Source organism: Rutilus rutilus (genome assembly GCF_951802725.1).
Source record: "Rutilus rutilus genome assembly, chromosome: 22".
NCBI lineage: Eukaryota > Metazoa > Chordata > Actinopteri > Cypriniformes > Leuciscidae > Rutilus > Rutilus rutilus.
This window is the reverse complement of record NC_140227.1, coordinates 20,765,461-20,779,848: the sequence shown is the minus strand read 5'-3', so window position 1 is coordinate 20,779,848 and position 14,388 is coordinate 20,765,461. Positions and strand designations below refer to the sequence as shown.

Sequence of the window (14,388 nt, the reverse complement as noted above, 5' to 3'; positions counted from 1 at the left end):
CCAGACTGGAGTGGAAAACAAAATAAAGATTCTGTTCAAGTTAATGTTAAAATAAGTCTATCCTTAAATCTTAAAACAATTACAAAATAAAACAGCTTAAAATCAGAACACAGACTTTTGTTTTTGGCAAAGTTGATTTCCCTCACATACCCTTCAGCAAAAAAAAAAAAAAAAAACCCTTTTGCCATACCCTGAAATAATACATCCTAATAGTGATATCTTCAAGTAACAGATACAGTTTTTTTTATCTTTTTTTATCTTATGGAAACAGTCATTACACATTAAGTTAAAACCAGATGGAGACTCAAAGCCATGAAGACAATCTGTAGGATACTGGAGACAAAAAGGTGTGTGTGTGTGTGTGTGTGTGTGTGTGTGTGTGTGTGTGTGTGTGTGTTGGAGGGGGGAAATTGGTTCACATTTACACCGGAAACAAGACCCTGATATATACGCTGTTAAAAAACAAAAAAACAAGAGCAATTCACATTCTGCATGTTTAAGGAAATAATAGTTGAAGCTGTAATCCCCTGTAGCTCATCCAAGCATCCTACTTTGTGGTCTGGATATAGTTTACACAAGAGTTCCAACTCCAGTTTTAAAAGTGAACAGTTCATGTAACACTCACTCAAACACACAGCTTTACATGGTCATATTTCCCATAAAATATCACACCTGGTGTACACATTTCTTCTCCTAAAAAGGCGTGTGGGTGTACTTAAGCAATTCTTTGATTTTTTTTTTTTTAATCTTCTATTAAAATATAGAATTCATTATTAATACAGGAGGGCTAAAAATACAGCAAAACTAAAAATGAAATGATCCACAAAGCAATTTGTAGTTGAATACAGTAGCTATCGGACCACGCGAGTTCATAGTTCAGACATCCTTGGGCCCCTTTGTCCAGAGATGGAAGGGGAGTGAGACAGTAAAAGTGTTCAATAGGTCAGCCACTGATTTTCCAGTTCATGGCTTAAAGACCATGCAACCTTGCATACATACTTCATTCTTAAAAGAACGACCCAATAAAACCTACAAGATTACAGGTCACAGCCTAAAAAAAAAAAAAAAAAAAAAGTCACCCAAATCGTGGCATTTAGGCCTCCTCTCGACACTATGCTCGTTTCACATCCTGCCGGAAATCACTTAGACTAAAAGAATTATTAAAAAAAAAAAAGAAAAGAAAAAAAGAATGGGGTGGAGGGAAAAGTAAAATCGCAAAGAGGATTTAAAATTCAAAGTCTTTTTCAGCCATGTCAATAGCCCAGGCAAATTTCTCACGCTGAGTTTTGTTATAGATCTTTTCTATTGGGATATCAAACTTCTTGCACCTGGAAGGAAATAAAAAGAAACAAGACGTCAAAATTAAAAAGGGGCATAAATCATCAAGACTTTTACTGCACAACCTACGAAAACGTCATCTCACCAAGCTACTGAGATGCGTGGGTCCAGGTAGTTGAGCTTGGAGGTACCCAGGGCAATCTGCTTGTTTTCCTCCCGGTCAGTGGCTTGTACCTCCAGCTTCATCAGCTGCTCCTCGACCCTCTGCACAGCTTTCTTCTTGGTCTCCACGGCCCTGGGTTGCCAAAACCATCAACATTAAAGCAGCATACAATCACATACAAACGCACAAAGAGGGGCCAAATTCAGTTGGGCGCCCTTCAAGCAAATATTTTGACACTCACTTCTTGGATTTCTCATCTCTGCGTACTTTGGCGTCAGCCTTGGCACTTTTCAGTTCTCTTTTAGCATCAGCAAGCTGTTCCTTCTTTGCGTCAATCTGGTTTTAATGAACAAGTGAATGCAGGAAAGGCAAACATTTAGATGGTCCAACAGACCCTGCACTAACAAAAAAAATACCAGAAAAATACCAGCCTAAAGACAACGAGGACAAGGTCACAAACGTCTCATACCTTTGTCTGAAGATTTTGCATGGACTTCTCAAACGTCTTGGGTGGTGCCCTCTGGTGGTTACACAGGATGGCTACTGCTCGGTTGGCCCGATTGTAGGAGAGGATTTTCGCAGGAACATTTTCTTCCGCTAAAAACAATTCATAATAAACTTAAGTCACATCTTGTACATAACGGACTCCACTTCTGGTAACTCACCCCAATCTAATTCTTTATCTACAGTGAATGGAACTTACAGTTTGTGAGTTCGCTCAGCTGCTGCTGCAGTGTGATGGAGGCGTTGTAAGTACGGAACACTTTAGCCGTAAGGCCATCCATCAACTCCTGAAGATGCTTGTTCAAAATCGATGTCTGCAATAGAGGAAAGTCATTTTACAATTAAGGATGTTGGTCTTAAAGGGTTAGGGTTTAAGAAGGGTTCACGCAAAAATGAAAATTCTCTCAGTAATTACTCACCCTCTGACGTACAACCCAGAAGCGCTGCGCGGTTACACTACGTGAACTCACTCAGAGGTAGAGTTCTCAACGGGCCTGAAAATTACAACCCGACCCGACCCGGCCCGTGGCTTTTAAAGCCCGGACCCGATGTAACCCGACACATAAACATGAATTACCTGCCCGAACCCGGCCCGCGGCCCGACGGATTTTTTTTTTTCTCTCATACACGTATTATCATGACCAGCAGATGGGAATTCAAATCAACCTTTAATGTTCACGCCTTTTAACAATACAAACAACTGAAACAATAAACTTTAAATATATAAATAGGCTGTAGTAGCGACGGTGAATTCACCTGTGGCAAGTTTACTTCTCACCAACTCCATCTTCTTCTCCAGGCTAAAGGCGTGCACGCAGCGGCATCAGGGCTGCCCCCGCCCCTCTCCATGATGCACGTTACACGCAGCAGCCAGACTTTCTTTACGGTGACCAGCAGCGATGATTAATAAATGTTTTTTTTTTTTTTTTTACTGAGCGGAAAAGATTAAGCCCGAGGTCCGACCCGACCCGAGTCATTTGATTATATTTTCGGCCCGAACCCGCGGGTCCCGTCGGGTTTGTCGGGCCGACCCGACCCGTTGAGAACTCTACTCAGAGGCTCACACAGAAGAAAATGAATAGTTGAATAAAGTCATTTTTGCGCACAAAAAGTATTCTCGTCGCTTGATAAATTTAAGGTTGAGCCACTGTAGTCACTTGGACTATTTTAACGATGTCTTTACTAACTTTTCAGGATATCGATTACCTAGAAATCTAGATTACCTAGCAGCCTATGAAGGAGTGAGACAGCTCTCAGATTTCATCAAAAATATCTTAATTTGTGTTCTGAAGATGAACGAAAGTCTTACGGGGTTGGAACAACATGAGGGTGAGTAATTATTGACAGAATTTTCATTTTTGGGTGAACTAAACCTTTCATTTGATGCATTTAACTTGGTATTCTAAGCAATAAACAGACTGGTGAAAAAGGCCGCTTACATTGAGACGATCGAAGAGATCATCCTCAGGCTCCTTGTCCTCCATAAACAGCTGGAGATTTTTGAAAACCTGTAACATTTTAAATGGGATTTTCACAAAAGGCAGAACCAACACACAACTGCTAATCAATAGCACTCAGATAAGGAGTTTTCATTTGAACATGGCACAGTAAATTGGTGAAGCACACATTTGATTTATAAAGCGCCTTTCACAAACCCAAGGACACTTGCGATGTACAAAAGACTGTCAAAAGTTTGTGTTCGTTCGTTTTTTTTGTTAGACAACAAAAAACAAAAAAGTGGATTGGAAAGAGCAACTGGCATGAATTGATGACTGCAGTATGAGAAGCAATCAACACTGGTTTAACAATTCAAATATGGGGGGACAAAACTTCTCAGATGCTGAAGGAAAGCACTCCCAAGTCTATAGGCACCTAGAAGCATCCAATGCCCATGAAGGACAAAACTTAGTTAATATCTTGGCAACGGAGGTTCAAAGTGTGCACAACGGCATAAAAATGAATCAATTCAGTTCAATATCCCATGACGAGCATTAAAAACTGTAATTAGAACTTTATTGCATGCGTTTAGTAACCGGTGAAGTTGCTGAAGAATGATACGAGTGGACTTTTTGGTGTAAGGGCACAGGCTGCGGAGTTTTGGATATATTAGCTGAGTACCAAAAACCTAATGAGATGCCTCAGGCAGCATCCTAACTGAAAAAAACCTTACAAGTGACTGATTTGGAACACCCTACATCAGCAAACTGCACACCACAAAAGAGCCTCTGCATAATCTTTTCAAGAACTTATAAATCAACGTTTAGGATAGATAGATTGATTCTTGTAGGGTACAAAAAGCTCACTTTATATGTGAAGGATACATGTGATGCTGCCTTATGGTTCACCTAAAATTTGCCTTCAGATGTGTACCTATGATGCCTTAAAGCATTCGGAATGTAGAAAATGTAATAGAGAGAAGAACGAGAGAGATAATAAAAATAAAACACTTACCCTCTTCTCAACAGGGACTTTGTTGTAGTATCTAATGGAGTCTTTACCGAGAAAGTCGAACTCCACGACAAACTCCTGGCCGTCCATCTCTTGATGGAGAGATAGATGTTCCACTCTAAGTGAGCAGCAGCCCACTGTGTCAGCGGTCTCTCCTTCCTCCTTTTCATTACCTGCTCTCAGAGCCAGCTACAGCACATAGAAAAAAGGAAAGGTAGAACACAGTTTTGCTTTTCAACTTCTGCTTTTAGCTCAAAATGATATTACAAACCTCGCATTAAAATGTACAACCATGGACAATCTTTTTTTTTAAATGTACCAAATGCTTTGAGCTTTTATAGAGTACATCTGAATGAACCTATTCATCACATGCTTTCAGGGTCATGAGCTTGAAATGAAGGATGTTACATTGATCTAAGCAATGCAAACCTTGTCAATGAAGTAAAGAGCAACAGCACGTTGTCTGATCCTCATCTCTTTTGATTTCCAGTCTTCGCGGTATTGCGAACGGATTCGCTCCACACACTTTTTCAACCGACGGGCTGTTTCATATTTCTGCCAATCCTTCTCTCCCTGCAAGAAATACAACACAAGGAACGCACTGATATTATAATCCGATAATTCATATAAGTCAAATACTTTCACATTATGTCTGATATTTAAAATGGCTGAAATCTACGCCATTTTGTCCATTTAAAAATAAAACCTTCGATTCTGAAATTTCAATCTAAACAATAAATAATAAAAAAAAGGCTGATTATACCATATATACTACCGCACAAAAGTTTGGGATCACTAAGGTTTTTTTTTTTTTTTAAAGGAAATTCATACTGAAAACCTTAAATTTCAGCAAGGATGCATTAAATTGATAAGCAGTAGTGAAGTGAAGATGTAATTTTTTTCAAAAGAGCTCCATAAAGAAATACTGTTCTGCCTTTTCTAAATATTCTTTTCAATTGCTCAAATTCAAATATTTCTACATTGGAAAGAAATGTTACTTGTAGGATCATGTGGCACTGATTACTGCAGTAATGGCTGCCGAATAGACAAACGTTATTTCACAATATTATCTTTTTTTGAGCAAATAAATGCGGACTTGGCATTTTCGGATAAGAAAATTCTTTCCAAAACGTAAAAAATGTAAATCATACTGACATACAGCAAAATTTTCAACGGTAGTGTACATCTGAATGTATAATATACATTTTGAAATGTATAGAACAAATCAAAGTCAGTGCTACTGAAACCCTAATTCTATTCAAATGAGATGCCTGTTATAATTTACCTTAATCCTTGAACTGGGGTTCAGCATGATGTATTTGATAGAGCCTTGAATATTCTCAGTCCAGGACACCAGCCACGTCACCTTGTTGTCATGACGCACCTCCTTCCACTTCGTCCCGGGAGGTGGTTTAGGATGTTTTGAGTCCCTACAATGAGAAGCATAGGATTAAAAAAAAAAAAAAATCTCAGCAGATGGGCTGATGTTGCGCTGTGATGAATGCTCCTTACTTGCTGCAGTTAACGATAATGTCCTCAGGTCGGATACGACGCTTCAGCATGCCCATTTTGGGATGGTCACCTCTGCCACGGAACAAGCCCGGAGGCTCAATACGGAAGTTGGCAATGCGCTCTTTGTGATTGTCCATAACACAGAAGCCATACTCCTGCAGAAGGCGCTCATTCTCCTCTTTAATTTTCTTAAGGTGGAAAAAAGAAAGTTTGAATCGAGACAAAACACCCCGATATTTTACCAACAATTACTTTGGTATTTTGATGTTTCATTTTACCAGTTTCTCTTCTTTAGTCATGGCCTTCCTGGCTTCGGATTGAGCTTTGAAATATTCGCTCATTTCAGAAAAGTCACACTTATTCAGATCTGAGATTTTGGATTTCTCTTCAGACGTCATTTCCTAAAATGACAAGATCATGCAAGATTAATAAAAGTCACACACCTTTTAAAAAAGCAAGAAGGGAGGATGACACCATTGCAACATTACCTTCCTCCAATCTTTGAAGAAGTTTTTCCGAAATATATCCTTGGTGGTGTACTCATGGTCCAACATTTTTGCAAAGAAGGTGGCCACCTCCTCTGCCTCAGGGCTGAGTTTCATATGTTTACCTGGTGACAGACCATAAAAGCAGGTTCAGGACAGCTGCAAAAAGAGCTAAACCCATCTTTTCATCAAGATCATTCAATGTTACTAAAGCCTCAGCGTCTGAACCTTTCTAATACAAAGCCAATTACTGAAGATATCCATTGTAAAGAACTTTTGAACACACTGCGATTTTGTTCCATTAGTATATTGCTAAAGACTCCACCCAAACTCAAAGGAACAGAGTTGTTTAAAACATTTGAAGTTTACACAACCCAACATCTGCTTCTCCGACAGTTTTGATGGCCATCCAATTAGAATAACTCCAGAACAGGATGGTCTACCCACCTCACACACCGCCACTGAGTCGTTAAAAGACCGTCATAAGTACGTACCGTCATAATAGAACTTGACATTGCTGGGAATAGGGTCATATGGAGGTGCAAAGACGGGTCCTTTGTGTTCCAAAAATTTCCATTTCACGCCATCTGTGTACCTCTCTTCCTCCCACCTAAATGGTATGAAAAAACACATAAATGGAAGGTAGTAAACCAACATCCCAACACAGTCAACCACAATGGCCCTGCAAAGTGCCGGAACAAGGACATTTGTGATCTGCACCAGATCTCAGAATAAAATCAAAACAGACACAAGACGAGGAGTCAGACTACAATTACTTGACCATGAGAGGATGTGAGACTAACCATTTCCACTTATCTTCTGGCTCCTTTTTTCCTTTTTTCTTGCCATCTGTGGCAACTTCTCCTTTCTTGTCTTTTGTCTTCTTTTTGGGCTTTATGTCCTATGGCAAAACAGAAGATTCAAATTATCAATGTTAAAAGATAAAATAAAACATTCTTGGAAAGTCTAACTTGGAGAGATAAGCCAAGGCCTTAAACATACCTCTTCTACCTGTTTCCGTTTCTTTGCCTTCTTTTCACTTCTGTCATCCTCGGTTTTAATCTTTTTGGGCTTGAACTCAGCGCTGAAGGAATAATTGAAAAAGTGTTTAAATGGTCTGGCACCCAACACCTTTCAGTTACCATATAATCACTTCCTATTTGCTCAAAAGCTTAACGTTATAAACAAAGAATCAATGCATTTGTGATTACAGTTAGTTTAAAATGGCCTGCGAACACTTACTCGTCATCATCGCGTTCTCTCTTCAGAGACTTCTCGTGTTTAGGAGAGTGGTAGAAGTCATCATTCTCGGGTTCAGACTTAATTAAAGGGCTGTATAAAGGATGAGACACTCATTATTTGTTTTCTTGCTCATGTGATCAAAACTGAGAACCCATTTAAATGGTCTCAAGATAAATTCATGTTTTGAATTATGTGATTACAACCATGCCATTGGTCTTAAAGGGATCATATGAGGAAACAATTTTCTTTAATCTTTTAAGATAAACAAAACTCAGTGTTCAGAGGAAGCAGTATAGATACTATTATACAAAACAGAAGTTCACGAGTAATAATACGGTCTAAAAAGTTTGCCAACACTGGTGTATGTAGCAGCTGAATAAGTCCCAATATTGGCAGATGAAGTTTATGTATACCAAGATTGCTGATCACTTAAGCAGGATCTTTTGCAACCCTTTACGCACACCTTGGAAGTAGAATCGCCATTGGCTGGAAAACGTTTTAGTTTACTTGCCAGACTTGTATTATAAACTAATATATATATATACACACTGATATAATATATACAATTCCACCAAATCAGCTTTTCTTTGTAAAAAGGCACGTTTTTTTAATTATATCAACGTACACTTAACATCAGTCAATCAAGTATTATATTATGAAATGATAATCAAGTTCTATTTAATGATAAAACTTTAGTAATTAGAACTAAAACGTGGTAACCATGTATGAATGCATATTTGTCATTTTAACTAAACTTAGGTCTAGTGGCGGTTAAGCTATTGTTGGTCACTGTTTCTGTAAAAAAAATAGATAGTAATTAATATTAAGATAACAGTACTACTAGAAGATTTGAAGATTGTGAAGATTTAGTCGCATATGCGAGTAATTTACTCGCATTGTAGAGGGTTGTTTTGCGTGGCTTATTTTAGTACAAACTTTTCTGAACTAGTCATGTCAAAATAGTGGAGAAAAAAAAAAAAAAATTGTTGTGAGATGATGACCACTTTAAAATGACCATCTACTCTTATGGCTACAGTTGCATCATTTACGTCAGATTTAGGATTCTCACTCACCTTGCAAATCCATTCTCCCTCTCTTTTTTGGGCTTGCCATCAAAAGACTTTTGAGGAAGAAAACGGAGAAAAAAAGAAAAAAAAAAGAGAAAGCGGTCAATAAAAGCATTCAAAATTGTGTGCATCACAAAAGACTATTTACAACTCCTCCATAGCCAGAGGATTCAGGTCAGATAAAAATGCTGCGATATAAAAGTTAGAGGATTCTGCCCACCCGTTCCTCCTTTTTCTTTTCTTTGTGTTTGTCCTTCTGCTTGTCTGAGGATCCATCTTTGAGTTTCAGCCTCTCTTTATCTTTATCTCTGTGCTTTTTATCCGAGGAGTCCCTGTGTTCGCTGCCAAAATGCAATAAAACATGTCGTGATCTAATTGCCACAATGGTCTGGTCCATCAACAAAATCAGCTCCAAATAGATGATAGTGTTTACAAAGGAAGTTGCAGTAAAGCCAACATTCCTTCCTGTGGTCTGAACACTAAAGGCCACGCCCTGCTTATCAAACACACTCCATAAAGGGCAAACTGGGCTATAAACCGCCTATATATCTAATGTAGAATAAAAGTGACGTCATACCTGTTGCTGTACTTTGATTTCTCACGTTCTTTGTCTTTCTTGTGGTCCTTGTGTCTGTGTTCTTTGTCCTTGTATTTATCTTTGTGTTTGTGAGAATCTGCCAACAAAGAAATTGTTAAGAAATTATGTTGCACATTCAAAAGGCCACGAACACCTGGCAACAAAAGTATGTCCCTGGAACAGGAAAGACAGATTCAAAAGCAAAACTGGGGGTTAGAAAGTGTTCAAAAGAATTAAATCAAACAGTCCTCTACATTGAAATTTTTCTGGTGCTTTAGGCGTTCACAAACAAAAACGAGGCAAAGAATAACCTGCAAACACCATGTTGGGTAATTTTGCTCACACCTAAATGAGAAATCCATTTGAGAATGGTCAAATGCTGAAGACCATTTACAGACAACTGGTTTGAAATAAGTACATCATGACACATTTTGGGTTGTCCTTGCCGACCTACTGCAGACACATTAATCACACCTTGTAGATTTTGGCACTTTACCTCTTGAGGTGAAGTGTCCAGTTTTCACTCTCAGCTATGCATGGTGTTTATAGACACGCCATTCTTCGCAGGGTTCAGCTAAGACTGTTTACTTTGAGAGGACTATTGCTTTAGGAAATGTGTAGGTCGGTAGGCTGGATTGGGTAACAACAAGAGAGCCAGCCATTATCCTACTGACACTGTATCGGACAGTGAGAAAGCTGGAGGTGTTTTGTAACAGGCTTCCCAAAAGGCAAAAGCAAAACGATCTCCCTTTCTATCGCGAGGACCAAAAGAAAGAACGGGAACTATACGAGGCTTCAGAATCCAAACAAACTTAAATGTCATCCTTTAAGAGCACAGAGAAACAATGAACCTCATGTTACAGTAGGGTGCATTCAAGCATTAAGAGGGACAGGAGTGCTCAGTTAGGATGTGAAATCAAATCCTTTATCTTCTACAGTACGCATGAGCGCATTACCAAATGCGACAAACATTCCTCTACCTCTAGATATGCATCCTTACTAGAACTCCTGTTCAGGCATATTATTCATCTATAAGTGTGGGGTTACATTTTAGCCTTGTGCTAATTACATGTTTTAAAAACACTCACTATGGGCCAACCATTCACCATGTCCATTTTGCCCTTCAGCAAAACATGCACATCTGGGACTGTGGGAGAACTTATTTGTGTACTGTTCCCTCTAGTGGACAAGTTCATTGTCAGCAGAATTGTTACATGCTGAAGCTTCATTACAAAAAGCAAATCCACAGTCAGTAATGAAGTCTGAAATAAGCCTTTTGACTAAAGTGAATGCATTGAGCGAACCAAACAAAGGAAATACAAAATAAAAGCTGCATATACTAAAATTACCAGCAAATGGACAATTAGATTTAATGCATGCTAGGCCAATGCAAAAACAGTCCCTACATATATATATTTTTTTAATTGATGAGTCAACACACATTCCTCATGTGTGATTTCAAAAAGTTGCCACTATGATACCAGATATATAACATTGTTTATGGTACTTCTCATGCATGCAAATGTAGTGTAAAGTATGGGCAGACACACAAAGTTTGAAAAAAAGAAAAATGACTGTTTTATTGAATATACAGTCTCATTTTATTGTTTCCAGGGCTGAGCATGGCTTTTTAATATATCCCCAAACCCTGACAAGAACTTGGTGGACGCTCAATGGAATGGCATGGTGTAAACGGGCAGCTCGTGCATCAACACAGCCATCAGTTAAACATCCTAAATGCTCTTATAGTGGAGAGCAAAATTGATTACCAGAAGCATCATGCACAAAGAATGGACTGTGTGGATTTAAGTGTAGCAAGAAAAATATATTCAAAAAGCATTTATTTGAGGTGAGTTGCAGAAAATAAAAAAATGGATAAAATGCAGTGGCAGAAATCCTTTACCCACCCTCATTGTTCTATCTATTATTTCCCAGTGGAAAACAAAATTAATTATCAAAGTACAAGACTAAGTTCAGCAGTTTTGTTTTGAAATCCAGATTGAAACTTGAATTATATTTGAAAAATATATTTGAATAAAAATTATACCATTAAACTACTAACATCATTGCACTTATAATAGGCAGTGGAAGAAATGTTACTGATGCCCTGTGAAATAAAGTGCATAACAAACCTGATTATCATTTACGTGTTTGTGTCAGAAATATGAAAATAATTAAAGTCACGAGTTTTCATTTTTGTCTATTAAATAAGCACTTGTTGGCACCCTTATAATGCATTGCATAACACAAAAAGAGTGTCTGGTGCCTAAGTGGAATTTCCTGTCATGTCATGCTAAAAAGTTTTAAACTGCATAGAAATAGGAAATACTCTCATTAGTCACTGATCTTTTGGAGGTAAGAAAAAAAAAAATGAGGTCAGTAAAAAAAAAAGTCTCTCTGACTGGTCATGTTTTGAACCTGCATGACCAAACTAATAGGCTATCACCAATGACAGTTGTGTGAAATCAGGTTTAGGTACAAAAAAAACTACATCCTACACTACTGGCTCATTTAAGTTCATTAAATCTGGTTGTGACTGTTCATTTGACGCAGATTAGATTACAGTATACCATAACAAAAGATTAGTTTTATAGATACTAAATACCTGCATAATTACAGTTAATGTTTAAATAGTAAAGTCCATTTTTCATGAGATCTCATCGAATTAAAGTGTATTTGAGGTCGAGAGCTTATTTTCGTGCGATCATTCGAAACAGGTCACACACGTTTCTCCAACCTTCTCCTCCATAATCATGTCGATGTGCACTTAACGTTCACTACATTCAGACCGCTAGACAGAGAAAAAGAAAATGGCGCAGAGACTAAGTCCTCAACCCCCAAACCCTCACTTTCACAAGCCCCGTTTGACCATTTTTCTAACTCTAAAAACGATCAAGCTACATTAACTGACAAAAAACCTCTTTCTCTTTCAAAATCGCCGTTTATCGTTTATTTAAAAGCAGTATAAATACGATTTAGAAGGCCTCAATGTGAACAATAGGCGCTTGTCAGAGAGCGAGAGGGGACTTAGTCTCTGGGACGCCATTTCTGTCCTTAAAACTAACTGGTCGTCAGGCAAGCTGCTGAGCGATCACGTTAAATGTATAAACGTATGTGTTTTATCATAATGTGGTGATTAGACAAGTCCCACTCACCATTATATCTGGATCCCGACTCGATCTGCGGAAAAACAGTGGTGTATAAGTTAATGTTAAACCGTGCCATGTCAATAGGCTGCTAACTTTCAACTTGATGCTAGTCGGAGTTAGCGCACAAGCTAACAAGCCTGTTCATAAAACAGCGTTTAAACACCACCGCTGCGGAGGCCAGGGGACTGTTTAAAGTTTTTATTCCCAAAATTAAGCATTTGTTAGTGGACGTTAACGTAAGAACAGCGGCAAAGGATAGCAAGGGCTGAAAATATAAAATTATTACATTCAAAGCCGACTTCTGGTGCCTGTTAGCTTAGCATGCTTGGGGAAAACTGCCGCTGCGGATGGAATTTAAACAGCCGAGCTAGTGACTACAAACCATCAAGAAAGAAAAAAAATAACTGACAACGTTAAATCACAAACACTTTACCTGGGAATCGTTGTGGGAATGGTCCCCACTCATTTCTATGTGTCTTATTATAAAATAACACAGTTAAAAGCCTGTTAAAGTAAAATGCCGGCGAGGAGCTGTGGGCAGAATGAAGAAAGACACAGTTGTGTAACAGACCAAGCCCGAAATTCAAAGCACTGCGCATGTCAGACGCGTTTAAAAGGATAAAAAAGGCGTTATTCCTGCCCCTGGCTCCTCCCATACAGCGCCGCTCTCTGTGACGTCACCCCTCATTTACTATGGTGGTAAGAGCCACGTGGTACCAAGTAACGAGAGGCTTGTTAAAACAATTATTATTATCAATAATAATAATAATAAACAATACATTTTTAACATTTGATTAACAAAATACTAGCTACAAAGCCTTCTCTGATGGAATAAAGTTGACTGTCACATGGCTAGTTATTATACTTTTAAACTCTAGAATATTAAAGTAATAAGGCATCAAAAAACCTTTGGCACATCATTGATTGGTTTAACAAGTTCAATCATCAATCATGTCCATACACTGACTTTAGAAGTTGTGTCCGTAGATTTTTGTTGTTGTTGTCATTTTAACAAATCAGTTATTTTAGAAGTATTTGTTTCAATGACTCTCTTATTGTTGAATGGCATTTTGTGTGTGTGTGTGTGTGTGTGTGTGTGTGTAGGTTTATATTGCGTTGTGAGGACCAAACATCCCCACAAGTAGGCTATAGCAAAACCTGCTCATCTATGTGATGACCAGCCGGTGGTCCCCACGAGAGGAATGGGTTAATGAACATAATAAGTAATATATTTTTGAAAATGTAAAAATGCAGAAAGTTTTCTGTGATGGGTATAGGTTTAGGGGTAGGGTTTGGGTTAGGGAATAGAAAATACAGTTTGTACAAAAATCATTACGCCTATGGAGAGTCCCCACAAAAATAGCGAACCAGACAGTGTGTGAGTGTGTGTGTGTGTGTGTAATCACTAAAAAGTATGATGCCGTGCTTCTCAATGGCCACATTTATCTTAAACCGGCAGTAGGCCTATCTCTGTCCAGACAACAGATGTCCAAAGGCGAAGACTTGCATTTCACAACCACGTCTTATTTATGATCTTCATGAGGCAACTGTCATAATAAATGTATGCTATAACTATTATGATAGCTTTCACAGTTAACTATTTAAAGGACAATGACCAGCAACAGAATTTTGGGTCACAACTTATATAAGGTGGCCTTATCTAATACTTAACCGTTTGATACAATATACTTATTATGTACATACATGTTGGTGCATGGTAATAACATTTAAAGTATGTGCATGTAATTAATATTTGTAATAACCCTAGCCCTAACCCTAAACCTAACCTCAAAATCATTAGCAGTAAATCTGGACATTTTTCAGAACAACATGTAATAGTGAACTCATAGTCTCGCAGGTATTAATGTTATTACATAGTAGCCACTTAATATAAAGTGTGACTGGAACTGGGCTTAAAAACAAACTGTTTTTTGAACAGTGGTTTTTATTTATTTTTAAAACT

The 14,388-nt window shown here is 38.2% G+C and overlaps 1 protein-coding gene across 1 annotated transcript; it reads right to left on the bottom strand.

Annotated features, from left to right (window-relative positions):
• Positions 1-1,164: 1,164 nt before the first annotated feature.
• On the bottom strand, positions 1,165-13,020 carry top1a (DNA topoisomerase Ia). The gene is made up of 21 exons (XM_084395453.1): positions 12,859-13,020; positions 12,432-12,456; positions 9,277-9,373; positions 8,920-9,040; positions 8,706-8,752; positions 7,633-7,722; positions 7,393-7,474; positions 7,194-7,291; positions 6,885-7,000; positions 6,394-6,515; positions 6,184-6,306; positions 5,906-6,093; positions 5,679-5,823; positions 4,823-4,966; positions 4,397-4,582; positions 3,385-3,453; positions 2,145-2,259; positions 1,911-2,038; positions 1,683-1,777; positions 1,424-1,573; positions 1,165-1,328 (listed from the first exon to the last, which is right to left on the bottom strand). The coding sequence occupies exons 1-21, from the start codon at positions 12,889-12,891 to the stop codon at positions 1,226-1,228; spliced, it is 2,277 nt and encodes a 758-aa protein (XP_084251579.1). The 5' UTR covers positions 12,892-13,020; the 3' UTR covers positions 1,165-1,225.
• Positions 13,021-14,388: the final 1,368 nt, after the last annotated feature.

What these genes read in the sequence shown, in the direction of transcription:
- top1a (XM_084395453.1), bottom strand. Translation starts at nt 12,891, where the DNA reads ATGAGTGGGGACCATTCCCACAACGATTCCCAG. An exon ending in ATTCCCACAACGATTCCCAG is followed by an intron (nt 12,457 to 12,858) that starts GTAAAGTGTTTG and finishes GTTTTTCCGCAG; the next exon opens with ATCGAGTCGGGATCCAGATA. An exon ending in GCTGAGCGAACTCACAAACT is followed by an intron (nt 2,039 to 2,144) that starts GTAAGTTCCATT and finishes AATTGTTTTTAG; the next exon opens with CGGAAGAAAATGTTCCTGCG.